Consider the following 14659-nt stretch of genomic DNA (forward strand, 5'->3'; position numbering starts at 1 on the left):
CTCTCATACTTCAGACATATTGTCAGGAGGGACCATCACTGGAGAAGGACATCATGTTTGATAAAGTGGAGGATCAGAGAAAAAGAGGAAGACTCCTAACGAGATGGACTGGCCAAGTGGCAGGATCAATGGACTCAAGAGTGACAATGGTAGTAAGGTTGGCCCAGGATCAGGCAGTGTTTCGTTCTGCTGTGCATAGGTTGCTAGGAGTCAGTACTGACTCGATGACACTTTAACAATGACAACAATCCATACAATGAAGTATTTTTCAGCAATAAAAAGAAATAGGCTATCAAACCACAAAAAAGACACCATAAATGCATATTGCTGAGTGAGAGACGTCGGGCTGAAAAAGTTACATACTGTATAATCCTAATTACATGACATTATAGAAAATGAGAAACTAGAGGAGTCAGAAAAAAAATCAGGATTGGAGCACAGTGATGTTATGGATTGAAATGTGTGCCCCCTCCACCCTTTTTGAACTGTGAACCCTAACCCTTATACTTGAGGATGGAATTCTGGTGTGGTGCTGTGGGTTAATGCGCTGGATAGCAAAGTGGGTTTGAACCTAAGGTTGTTGGTTCAAGCTCATCAGCTGTTCCTCTGAAACCCTATACAGGGTCATTAAGGGTTAGAAGGGACTCAATGGCACTTATAACAACAATACTTGTGTATATAATTTGGGATGGGGACTTCTTTGTTATGTTAATGGACCATGTCAGTCTAGGTGATAGACAAAAATCAGCAGCTGAAGCACAGAGAAGCCAGCAGGGATGGGGTGACAGATGCCAGGCCACATGGAGATCTCCAAGGAAGCAAGGAACAGAAGCTGAAGAGAGATGAGGACCTTCCCCCAGAGCCTCCAATCAAAGGAAGTCTTCCCCTTGGGCTGACATCCTGAATTTGGACTTCTGGACTACTGACTATAGGAAAACACACTTTTACTAAAGCTAAAGCCCCCCACTTGTGGTTTTTAGTTAGAACATCACAGATGACTAAGTTGGCCGAGGGAGGAGCAATGATGAGGTAGAGCACAGGGCATCTTAAGGGCAGTGAAACTATTCTGTGTGATACTATAATGATGACATTATGCATTTATCTGACCCAAAGTTGACACAAAGGGTCAACTGTGAATTTAAAATATTAATTGTAATTCATCAACTGTAACAAATGTATCACATTATTGCAAGATATCAGTAAGAAGAGAAACTGTGTGGAGGAGGGACATATGGGAATACTCTAACTTTCTGAATACAGTTCTGAGTCCTGGTGTGGCGCTGTGGGTTAATGAGTCTGACTGCAAAACCGTTTGAACTGCAAGGTTGGCAGTTCAAGTTCACCAGCTGCTCCTTGGAAACCCTATACAGGGTCACTATGGGTCGGAACCGACTTGACAGCACTTCACAACAACATTCTTTCTGAACAATTTTTCTGTAAAACTAAAACTGCTCTAAATAATAGTCTACTGATTTTTTTTTTTTTTTAATTACATGGAAATAGTGCTCGCTTTGGCAATACCTACAGGAAAATTGGAATGATACAGAGAAGGTCAGCATGGTCCCTGAGTAAGGATGACATGCAAATTCGTAAAACATTCTGTATTTTTTAAACTGATGCTCTTTCTCTGTAAACCTTTACTTAATTCACAATAAAAAGTTAAGAAAAAAAAAACTGCACGAAAACAAAGTCGTATTAAATCTTCTTGGCCAGCTACAGTAGTCTGAAGAAACTTCTGAGGCATGTTCTCTATTTTAACACGGGGACTAACAAATGGTGCAGGCTATTAATGACATCAAGGAGCTCTAGTAGCGTAGTGGTTACAAAACAGGCTGCGAACCTTAAGGCCAGCAGTTCAAAACTACCAGCCATTCCGTGGGAGAAAGATGAGGCATTCTGCTCCCATTAAGATTTACAGCCTTGGAAACCCTGTACAGGGTAGCTATGGGTCGGATCCGACTTGACGGCACTTAACAACAACATTAATGACATCAATCCAGCCCAGTGCCGCCAAGTCGGGTCTGACTCACAGCGGCCCGACAGGACAGGGTACTGCACCCTCACTCTTCTGAAGCTGTAATTCTTTACAAGACAGCCCTTCCTCCCACGTTACAGACACCCACATGAGACTTTCTTCTTAAGCTAACCAAGTCTTAGAGGAGACCTAGAGAGGGAACTTTGCAATTCACTGTTACTTTCTGCTTGTTCATCAACTACCCAAAGTCATCTCCTGTCCACTTACAGGTGTCTCATGAACCATCTCAGGTCCTACACTTCTGGAAACAATGGGTTAAATCAGGCCTGAGAAACACAGATCATCAACAAATTCACTTTATGTATTCCAACCTTCTCAAAACATACTTAAAAGGTTTGCTTTTCCATTATGAGCAGTTAAGCGGGTGAGCCACAGCACCATCTGGTAAGAGCTGCTTTATCCTTATCCTAATGACAAGCAGAGCACTTCACTGTGTACATAACAGGGCACCTGTGGAGCCTAGCAATAATCGGCCTTGGCCTTTATGCCTAATGTGTTTGGAGACTCTCAGGTGACAAGAGGCCCTCCATCTGAAAGCACAGATTACACAAAGAGGTACAGGTGTCCTCCCTCAGGACACCGTATCCTAAAACAAGACACCACATCCTGAGGAGCTAGCTCATCGAGACCAACCTGAACTGACCTCAAACCCCTTAAAAAAAAAATTTTTTTAAGTATATATTAGATGTTATGACCGATTTGGAATAAAAGCTTGTGATATGCAAATGTAGTGCATCACATTTTTTAAATGTTTATCTACAGCAAATACAAAAATGGACCTGATTCTCCTGTCAATGATCTGCAATCAAGTCTTTTTTACCTCATCCTTTCCTCCCAAGTCCCATGACATTACTTTGAAAAGAAAACGCATGAGCCAGGACTTTAATATTTCTGATACTGCAACTCATCCCAGAGGTGAGAATGCCGTCAACACATGAAGATGAGTTAACAGGCAGAGGTGGAAAGAGAGAATGTATACAAAAGGAAGGTTAGGATGCCGTTCCTTTGTCTTTAATGTTCGTATTTTAATGTTTCCCCAAGGCCATTTCTTTTCCTCTGCCTCTTTGCATTCCTGCCCGCTTAGTTTTGTGAACCCTCAACTGCCCAGTTCATCCTGGCTCCTCTTTCATTGTTCTTACCTGTCTGCCTTCTCACAGGCACACATACAAGCAAACACACATATGAACAAAAACCTACTGAAGTCTCTGGGCACACTAGCTCCACCCAACACACAGGTGTTTATAGAAACCAAGTCCACTGTTTCCATGATTTCTGAGAAAAATATATCTGAAGCATACTCCTTGGATCCACTCAGGTTCTCTGGTGGTGCAATGGTTAAAGTGCTTGGTTGCAAATCCAAAGGTCAGCAGGTAGAACTCACCAACTGCTCTGAGGGAGAAAGATGAAACCATCTGCTTCGTAAAGATTTCCAGCCTTGGAAACCCTATAAGGCAGTTTGACTCTGTCCTATAGGTTACTATGAGTGGCAACAGACTTGGCAGCACAGGGTTCAGTTGGAGTTTGGGGACTCCGTGACTGGATGGTAAAAACCAGTTCCATGGTTCAACGTGTTACGGACATTGAGCGCCAAAGGCCCGCATGAATACGTCTCTGATCAAGTGATTTCATGTTTCACAGGAAGCTCCAGATGAGATTAAGTCTTTTAGACTTTTAGAAGTGTAAAAAATCTTTTTTTAATTCACATTGAATCCCCCATTCTAGAAACAACTATCAGTAGAAATAAACTCAGAGGGTCGGTCTACTTAGGAACATAATGTGCTACTCAGAAAGCTCAACATTTCTTCAGGTACGATCCTGGACTTGGCCTATTTTCCTCACCCTGAGGTGCACTGGTTGATGCGGCTGTTGCTCTGTGCAAGTTCATAGCAACAGAGTGGTTCATTTGTAGGGGGAAGACAAGGGTGGGCCTTGTATTTGGGATTTTTTACCCAAACTCTTTCTAATCAGTCCTAGAGACATAGAAGATCCTCTTTAAACATGACTTACTGCCTGTTGGATCTCAGTCTTCACTTGCTCACTCAACATGCCTTCAAAGACAAAGGAATCACCGAACTTCTCCGCCTATAAGGAAGACAGGAAATAAAAATCCAGAGAAGGTTATTAAAACACATTTCATATATGCCATTTTCCTTGTATACCTACAGGATTTAGTTTCTTGTATGCTTTCCCAAAGGATTCAAAAATGAATTAACCTCTGACTTACCTATTAAAACAATTCTATGTCACTTACAGAGACCAATTTCACTTAAGACTCATTCAGCTAGTAAAAAATGCAGAAAGGAACAGATTCGCTTCTGAGCAACTAACTGTTCCTGCTGATAGAAGCATATCTACCCAAGTATTACCAAGGACTTTGGAAAATAACAGTGTCCTCTGCATGAGAGATTAGACCATCAAGCTCTGCCCTTTTTCTGCTGCTGAAATTGAGCTACAAGAATTAAATGACACAGTTTACTGATATCCTGACACATTCTAATTCCACTCAGGTGTGTAAGCTGGACTTATAAAACTCAAGCATCAGACAGATGTATACATTTTAATGATTTTATCTAATCGAACTATTTCAAGTTCTCATATACCTGGTTGTCTTTGTTGCATATGACCCCATTCTGAAAATGCCCACCCTTGCCCCTTAGTCTCCGTGACTCCAGAAGGCTACTCTTCTAGCTTCCTCGTGCATTTCTCATGGTTCCTACTTGTCTACTAAAACAGATGGATTCTTATTCCAGCTCCTAAAACAGTGATTCTCCCCAGAGCTCTGCCCTTGGCTCGCTTATCTTCTTACTCTCCTGACCTACACCAGTGGCTCTCGGGCTTTGTACAGGTAAGATCATCCTTGTGAAAACTAATTTCCTGCCTCCCACTGCAGAGATTCTGACTCTTAGGGTTTCAAATGAAGCTAAGAAAACTGCACGTATAAACAGCACAGCTGGTTATGGAAATAAAGGTGGTGTGAGAAATGCAGTTGGAGATACACACTGATCTGCTACTGAACAACCTCTTTCAACCTCATCTTTTTACCAGTAGCATTGCAAAGGACTTTCGAAGCTCTATGTCCAGTCCTGTCTTTCTAGATAAAACTGTGGTAGTTGTTGTTTTTAGATGTCAAGTTGGTACCCACTCATAGCGACCTTATACACAACAGAAGGAAACATTGCCTGGTCCTGTGATAACCTCACAATTGTTTCTACACTTGAGCCCATTGCTGCTGCTACTGTGTGAATCCATCTCAGTGAGGGGGGTCTTCCTCTTTTTCGCTGACCCTTCACTTTACCAACCATGATACTCTTCTCCAGGGAATTGTCCCTCCTGACAATATATGACAAAGTATGACAGACTAAGTCTGGCCATCCTGGCTTCTAAGGAGCACTGTGGCTGTACTTCTTCCAACACAGATTGTTCGTTTTGACAGTTCATGGTACTGTTAATATTCTCCTCCAAAACTATAACTCAAATGTATCAATTCTTCTACGGTCTTCTTTATTCACTGTCCAACTTTCACATGCATACAAGGTTATTGAAAATACCATGGCTTGGATCAGGCACACCTTAGTCCTCAAGCTGGCATCTTTGCTCTTGAACACTTTAAAGCGGTCTTGTGCTGTAGAGTTGCTAAATGCAACATAAAATTCAATGTCTACTTGTTGTTGTTGGGTGTAATTGAGTCTATTTCAACTCATCATGACCTCATGTCACAGAGCGGAATGTAGTCTTTAGAAAAGCAGACTGCCAGCTCTGTCTCGCAAAGGCTTGTGGGGCGAGTCTGAATCGCCAGTGTCTCCGTTAGCAGAACATAACTCAAGCGGCCTTAACCAAATCACACCAACTGCCATCATGCCGATTCCAACTCGCAGCTGCCCTACCTACTACACAGGGCTTCCAAGACGGTGACTCTCTGTAGGAACTCGCAGCTGCCTTACTACACAGCGTTTCCGAGACAGTGCGTCTCTGTGGGATCTTGCGGCTGCCCTACTACACAGGGCTTCCAAGACAGTGCATCTCTGTGGAATCGTTCAGCTGCCCTACTACACAGGGTTTCCAAGACAGTGACTCTTTGTGGGAACAGACAGCCTCCACCTTCTCCTAGGAAACAGCTGGTGGGTTTGAACCACCAAACTTTCTGTTAGCCACCCAATGCCTAACCCACAGCACCTCTAGTTCAAGCCTCATAACACCTCAAACTCTGTCCAAAACAGAGGACATCATCTTTTTTCACCAGGATCATGCTCCCGTATTCCCTGTGGCCACCATGCCCAAGTATGTCAGCCATTCCTTCGTTCACCACACACGGACCATACAAACATGTGCTTGGCTTCGGGTTATAATGGTGATACGGGTGAATATTAGATAGGCCTGGTCCCTGTCTTTACAGAACTTACGGGCAGAAACACAAACAAAAAATAAATCAAGGAAAAAAATAATTACAACATGACTTCACCCTGTACAGTAAAAGAGCATCAAGAAAACTATCCTTTAGATAAGAGTGGGTTGTTGTTGTTGTTGTTGCTGTGTGCCGTGGAGTCGGTTCCGACCCATAGCGACCCTGTACAGGGTTTCCGAGGCTATAAATCTTGAAGGGAGCAGAAAGCCTCATCTTTCTCCCACGAAACAGCTGGTAGTTTCGAACTGCTGACCTTGTGGTTCATAGCCTGATCCGTAACCACTACACTACTAGATATCCTTATAGAGTGGGTAGGGGAAGCATTTTCACGGCACACATGAGCTCAGACAACTCAAGAATGAGAAGAGCACAACTTTGTAAAGTGGGACAGGGAAGGTGGCAGGGAATTTTGAGCAGAGGAGCCAATATAGGCCATATCTCCAAGGCAGGAGAGAGTGTAAAGTTTTCAAGGAATAGAAACAAGAGAAGCAGAGCTAGAATACAGTGAGAAGGGGGAACGTAGAGTAAAATGAAGTTGGAGAGGCAGAAAAAAAACTGTAAGGTGCCAAAAAAATAGGAAATATTATTCATATGCAAGGCAGGATTACAAAGGAAACCAATTGAAGAGAAAGTTATGCCCAAATATTAGTAAAAGAAATTTGTGCTATAGTTATTTATGTGTGCACATATATGCTGTGTATTAATATAATAAAATCTAGCATCAGCTCTCAGGAGTATCATACTATCACAGTAAGGATGGGTGCAAATGATATTTCAAGATATCTGCAACAACAAATATATGAAAATATCTGTGATTTCTATTGGTGACAAAGTCATAGGTAGGATTTGTTGTTATTGTTAAGTGCTTTCAAGTCAGTTCACACACATAGCGAGCCTGTGTAGGGTTTCCAAGGAGTGGCTGGTGAGTTTGAACTGCCGATCTTGTGTTTCAAACTGACCTTGCAGTCCAGTGCTTCATCCCATAGCACCACGCCAGCATACTGCTACTATGACTATGGTTTGTTGTCTGCGTTTCATAATTGAAGGAAATGGTAAGTTTCAGTTATAGGTTAGTGAAACTCAAGATGAAATGTTTTCCCTTCCCATGCTAGTGGACTCATAAATTCTGTTTATTCTATTTAATCATCCTAGAAAACGCTGGCTTATAGAAGCCTTCTTCATCTAGAACTCTTCTTCAATCTTATGTAGACTCCTCAGGAACCTGGTATAAATGTGTCCTTATAAAGCTCTGGTAGCGTAGTGGTTACGAATCGGGCTGCGAACCTTAAGGTCAGCGGTTTGAAACTACCAGCTGCTCCGCGGGAGAAAGATGAGGCTTTCTACTCCCGTAAAAGTTTACACCCTCGGAAACCCTGTACAGGGTCGCTATGGGTCGGAACCGACTCGATGGCACTTAACAACAACAACAACAAATAAAGCAGAGAGAACAGGGACTTCACAAACTGAAGGCATGGCTGAAGTCTTCACGTGAGAAAAAGAGAGCAACCTACCAAACAAGTATGCTTCAGAAACCTTCAGAAACTCAAAAGCCTCCATCTTCCCATTCCCATTTAGGACAAATGTTCCCTTTTAGAATCTGGCTTTATGATTCTACCACCATGGTCCATCGTACAAAACCTAGAACTGTGACCGGGAGGGCTTATTATTAAAGTCATCAAGGCACTGAGATAAAGCCCCACCCATAAAAAAGCCACACTTTTGCATTTATTGCCCAGGAAGTAAATACTTCTGAACAACCAAGTTACAATTTACTGAGCAGGGAAAGTCACCTGACTTCACATGCTATCTCTTATCTCTAAAAGCCTGACTGAACAGTGACACTCCCTGGCATTTTAAGGCATTAACACAACAGAACTTACTGGTTAAAAACCTAGATCCTGAGGCCAGATTAGTTAGGCCTGAGCACCAGCTTGACTAACCAGCTGGATTGTTGTTGTTGTTGTTAAGTGCCGTCAAGTCAGTTCCGACCCATATAACTGAGGACAAATCGCTTTTCTCAACCTCAGTTTCCTACCTGAAAAAAAACCTGCCTCTTGGGGTTGCTTCTGATGAAATTAGATAAAATACGTGCCTAAAGAGCTTAGCTGTCACAGGCACAAAGTAAAAAGAGGGTCAGTCAATGTTGTTAAGCACTGACAAGTCAAGTTCCGAATCACAGCGACCCTGTATAGAGTTTCCGAGGAGCAGTTGGTAAGCTTGAACTGCCGACCTTGCGGTTCAAACTGACCTTGAGGCCCAGTGCTTATCCTGCAATCCATGTTGTTATTGTTAGCAATTAATCAAAGCATTTTTTTTTTTTTAAGTTTTGGCAAGGAACACATTCTCCTTCCACACCCCAACCCCATTACCTCTGTCAAATAGCCTGTCGAGTTGACAAACTTCTCGAACTCAGCATTACTGACTTCATAGGCATCCATGTAGAAGGCATCGACCCTGACCCTCCGGGCAGGAGCCTCCCCATCCTGCTGTATCTGAGGGTCGTCTGTGCCCATCGTGAACACTCCTGCCGGGATGGGGACCATCTGCAGGGCAAAGGGAAGCAAGCAGCACAAAGAGGACTGATAACCTGTGGGCATTTATGGCAATATTTAGTAAAATCCTGTCCTCCTTCAGAAACCTGTATAACTAGTAATATCACTGGTCACAAAAAGCAGTTAAAACTCGTTTAGCAAAGTAATTTATTTAGTCAAAATTCTCTAAGAGATACGAAGCTGTACGTGTGCAAAAATACGACAAGGCTTTACAGACAGCAAACAAGCTGCTAAGGGTTGGAGTGGAGAGCCAAGGAATGTTCCACCTTTTTCTTTAAACATTTTTTTGCATTTTTTTTTCCTTTGATGTATTATTAAAATAAACTGCAAAAACTGCATGTATAATATTTTTAAATACCTACTCAGTGCAATTTAGTCTCCAATGATGATAGAAAAGACTTAAATCACTGAAATTTATTATCATTGTTAAGCGCCATCGAATCGGGTCTGACTCATAGCGATCCTGTATAGGGTTTTTGAGGAGCAGATGGTGGATTTAAACTGCTGTCTGTGTGGTTCGTAATCCAGAACTGATCCTACAGCACCAAAATTTTACTAAGGGGCCATGCTTCTAATAATTCCTTATGAAAACCCTAAAGGCAATGACTTGTTTAGTATCGATCTTCCCAGGGGAACTGTAAACTCCAAGGGGACAGAGAACGTAGCTGCTTCGTTCCTCAGTATGTTCCCAGCACGGAGCACAGGGTCTGAGAAGTGCACTGAAAATCCCAGTTAAAAAATACAGCTGTGCACCACATCATTATGAGCAAGGAAATGCAAGTCAAAGCCACAGTGAGAGACCACTTAACACCCGCTAGGCTGGCTCTAGTCAATAAAAGCAACAACAATAACAACTGTTGTCAGTCAGCATGTGGGGAAATTAGAATCCTCTTATGTTGTCTGAGGAAAATAGATGGACAAGACTTAAAAAAGCTAAGCATAGTTATGATGTTGCTGTTAAGTACCACTAAGTTGGTTCCAACTCATAGGGTTTCTGAAGAGCTGCTAGTGAGTTTGAACTGCAAGGCAGTTTCATATGACCCAACGATTCCACTCACAAGTATATACTAAAAATCTTGGACACAAACGTTCCCAGCAGCATTATTCACAATAACCAAACTGGAAATGATCCAAGTGCCCATCAACTGATGAATGGATAAGCACAATGAAGTATATATACCCTTCTTCAATAAATGGTGTTTAGGAAATTAGATTTCCATATGCAGAAAAATGAAACAGGATCCACGCCTCACACCACACACAAAAACAAACTCAAAATTAATTAAGGACCCAAGTGTGAAAGTTAAAAGCATAAAGTTCTTAGAAGAAAAATTCAGTGCAAAGCTGTCCGACCTCGCTTTTAGCAATGGATTGATTACCTAATAACAAAAGCATGCATTGCAAAAAGCAAAATAAATAAATGGGACCTCATAAAAATTAAAAAGTGTTGTTCATCAAAAGACCTGACAAAAAAATGAAAAAAAAAACAGAGAAAAGAGTACATTTAGAAATTACATATCCAATGTGATGGTTATGTGCCTTGGAGTAGGAACCGCTCATAGCGTTCCTGTACAGGGTTTCCGAGGCTGTAAATCTTTACGGGAAGCAGAAAGCCTCATCTTTCTCCTGCGGAACAGCTGGTAGTTTCGAACTGCTGACCTTGTGTTTCACAGCCCAATTCGTAACCACTACACTACCAGAGCTCCTTACATATCCAATTGTTATTGTTATTGTTGTTAAGCACCATCAAGTCGATTCCAACCAATAGTGACCCTGTATAGGGTTTCTGAGGAGCAGCTGGTGAGCTTGAACTGCCAACCTTGCAGTTCAAACGGCTTTGCAGTCTGGTGCATTAACCCTCTGCGCCACACCAGGATACCTACATATCCAATAGGAACCCACAAAACAAAATATTCAAGGGTGCTTCAGAGATCATGGGAAAATTCCATTATCTTTTAACTACATCTTGCCGCAAACTTTTTGAAGCCACATACAACTTCAACAACTTCGCAACAAAATGACAAATAACTCAATCATAAAATGGGCAAATCATCTGAATATACATGACAACAAGAAGGCATTCAAATGGCTACAAAATTCATGAAAAAATGCTCTTGTCATTAGCCATCACACAGATGCAACTCAAAACTGCAATAAAATATAATTTCACTGCCACGAGGATGGCTAAGATTGAACACAATAGAACAAAGAGACAATAACAAATGTTGATGAGCATGTGGGGAAGTTGGAATTATTATCAACTGCTGGATTATAGTCCATGAGATCCAAAACAGGACCTTGAGTATATTCCAACAAAATTTAGAGACTATCCAAAGAATAGATTTGATGCATTGAACAGTAATGATAAGACTAGACGAGTTGTGGAATGACATCAAGAACATCATACATGAAGAAAACAAAAGGTCATGAAAGAAAAGACCAAAGGGATGCCAGAAGAGGACCTGAAACTTGATCTTGAATACAGAGTAACTAAAGCAAACTGAGTCCTGGTATAGCACTGGACTGCTAACCTAGCCACTCCTTGGAAACCCTATGCACGGTCACTATAACTTGATGGTGCTTAATAACAATTACAATGCAAACTGAATTGTTGAAGTAGAAGAGCCGAAAAGAAGATTTCAAAGGGCAATTCAAGAAGTGAAAGTAAAATATTATAATGAAATACAAAGATATGGAGTCATAAATCCAAAAGGGAAGAACACACTCAGAATTTCTCAAGCAGAGAGAACTGAGATGCAATATGGGCAAAATTCTGAATGATGCAGGAAGCATCAAAAAATGGGAAGACTAAACAGAGTCACTGCACCAAAATAAATTGGTCAACCTTCAACCATTTCAGGAGGTAGCATTTGATCAATAAAGGAAGAAGTCCAAGCAACAATAAAGGGATTGGTGAAAAACAAGATTCCAGGAATTAAGAGACTATAAACTGAGGTCTTTCAACAAATGGATGCAACACTGGAAGCACTCACTCATCTTTGCAAAGATATTTGGAAGACAGCTACCTGACCGATTGAAAGATATCCATATATGTGCCCATTCCAAAGATAAAGGTGACCCATAAAATGAGGAAATTACTGAATACAATCATTAATATCAGAGTCATGGTGTGGTGCTGTGGGTTAATGCGCCAGACTGCAAAGTCATTTGAACTGCAAGGTCGGTGGTTCAAACTCACCAGCTGCTCCTTGGAAACTCTATACAGGGTCACTATGGGTCAGAATTGACTCAATGGCACTTAACAACAACAACAATCATTAATAACAGGATTCCTGGTATTGTCAGGGACAAGTTAGGACCCCTGGGGCCCAGGGCCTGTCTTACCATGGCTTCCCCTGAAAGGCCAGAGGACATCACTAGTCCAACAAGAAGATAACACTAAAAATAGCCTGGAAACAGAGACAGGGATATCAGAACGTGAAACCCTGATAGAAGTAGCTGGTCACAGGTAGATGACCCAAGAAGACAGCACCTAAAGCTGACAACTGCAGAAGGTGCCCCATTTCCAAGAAGCCTGCGCCCGTCTACAATAAAAAACGCGACTGTTCATCATACTACTTCTCCTTATTAATATGTATTAGCTCACCCCTTGAGAAAGGGACCCCATACCTTTATGAGCCAGTGCACCGGACCCAAAAGGTCCTCTCCTCTCACAGAGACAGACCCACTTCTCTCTTTGAAGTGTACTTTCGCTCTGACCTAATCTAATCTATGCTCCCTACTGCTACCAGGTGTACTCCACTCGCGGAGACAGACCCGCTTCTCTCTCTGAAGCGTACTTTTATTGCAATAAAGATATTCTAAGTGAATGCTTATTGTTCGTATGTGACTAAGAAGCAGCAACTCGGTGGGACTAATTCTTTAGAACCACCACCCTCCCAAGAGTAAGAGGGACCAGAGAAAAAACGTAACAGTATGGCGATGCAGGATCAGTAATGGGCTTTGAACCACAAGGTCTGCAGTTCAAACCCACCAGCTACTACTCCTTGGAAACCCTACACAGGGTCGTTATTTGTCAGAACCAACTTGACAGCACTTAACAACAACAACACAGACTTCTGGTGTGAAGCTACAGGATCATCCCTGGACTGCAAACCACGGGTAGGCAGTTCAAATCCACCAGCTGCTCCTAAGAAAACCTATACAGAGTCACTATTAGTTGGAACCAACTCGACGGCACTTAACAACAACAATATCATACAAAAGTAAAATTTTGCTAAAGATAATTCAAAAATGGTTATAGCAGTGCACCAAGGAGGATCTGTTAGAAATTCAAGCCGGATTCAAAAGAGGATATGGAACTAGGGTTATCATTGCTGACATCAGATGGATCTTAGCTGAAAACAAAGAATACCAGAAAGATATTTACTTGTGGTTTATTGACATTTAACTGTGTGGATCATAACGAACTCTGGAAAACATTATGAATAAGAGAAATGCCAGAACATTTAATTGTGTTCATGAGAAATCCATATATAAACTATGAAGCAGTCACTGGAAGAGAACAAGGAGATACTACCTGGTTTAAGATCAGGAAAGGTGTGTGTCAATGTGTATTCTTTCACCATACTTATTCAACCTGTATGCTGAGCAAATAATCCAAGAAGCTGGATTACAGGAAGACAACACAAGACCTGGATTGGAAGAAGACTCATTAACAACCTGCGTTAAGCAAATGACACAACCTTGCTTGCTGAAAGTGAAACAGACTTGAGCCATTTACTGATGAAGAGCAAAGACTACAGTATGGATGAAGAGCAAAGACTACAGTATGGATTACATCTCAATGGAAGGAAAACAAAAACCCTCACAAGTGGACCAAAACAAAAACCCTCACAAGTGGACCAAAAATCAACATGATGATAAAGAGAAAAGATGGAAAAGATTTCCTTTTACTTGGACACATAATCAACACTCATGGAAGCAGCAATTAAAAAAAGAGAAAGGAATTAAATGACGTTACTGCGTTAGGTAAATGTGCTGTAAAAGATCTATTGAACAAAAGCAAAGATGTCAATTTCAGGAGTAAGGTGTGCCTTACAGAAGTCATGGTATTTTCCGTCATCTCCAATGGCATGTGAAATTGGTGAATTACAAAGGCCTAAGAAAAATGCATTTGAATTACCATGTTGGAGAAAAATACTGACTTCCAGAAGAACAAGCAAATCTCTCCTGGAAGAGACACAGCATTGTTGTTGTTGCTAAATGCCATCAAGTAAGTTCCAACTCATAAGGACCCTATATAGGGGTTCCAAGGAGCAGCTGGTGAGTTTGAACTGCTGACCTCACAAGTTCAAACCGACACTGTGATCCAGTGCTTTATCCCACAGCACCACACCAGGAGTCACTCCTAAATAGTGATTATGGTAAGACCTGGTCACATCCACTTTAGGACATAGTATCAGGAAGACCAATCCCTACAAAAGGGCATCATGCTCAGAAAAGCAGAAGGTCAGCGAGAAAGAAGACAGTCCTCAACAAGATAGACAGACACAGCGGCTGCAACAATGGGCTCAACATAGCAACAACTGTCAGGAGGGTGCAGGGCCAGGCAGCATTTTATTCTACTGCACAAAGGGTCACTACGAGTCAGAACCGACTTGATGGTACATAACAACAGTCCACTGCTGGTAGGAATGCAAAATGGTA

The 14659-nt window shown here is 41.8% G+C and overlaps 1 protein-coding gene across 1 annotated transcript in view; it reads right to left on the minus strand.

The window, feature by feature from the left end:
* The window catches only part of SUMF1 (sulfatase modifying factor 1), a 129402-nt gene that overhangs the window by 95123 nt on the left and 19620 nt on the right, over nt 1–14659 (minus strand). The window contains exons 2-3 of the mRNA XM_006846620.1: nt 8807–8980; nt 4043–4117 (exon numbers count right to left, since the gene is read on the minus strand). Of these exons, the coding sequence (XP_006846683.1) occupies nt 4043–4117; nt 8807–8980 (249 nt within the window). The remainder of the gene's footprint in view (nt 1–4042; nt 4118–8806; nt 8981–14659) is intronic.

The sequence above is a fragment of the Chrysochloris asiatica genome, unplaced genomic scaffold (assembly GCF_000296735.1).
Source record: "Chrysochloris asiatica unplaced genomic scaffold, ChrAsi1.0 scaffold00028, whole genome shotgun sequence".
Taxonomy (NCBI): domain Eukaryota; kingdom Metazoa; phylum Chordata; class Mammalia; order Afrosoricida; family Chrysochloridae; genus Chrysochloris; species Chrysochloris asiatica.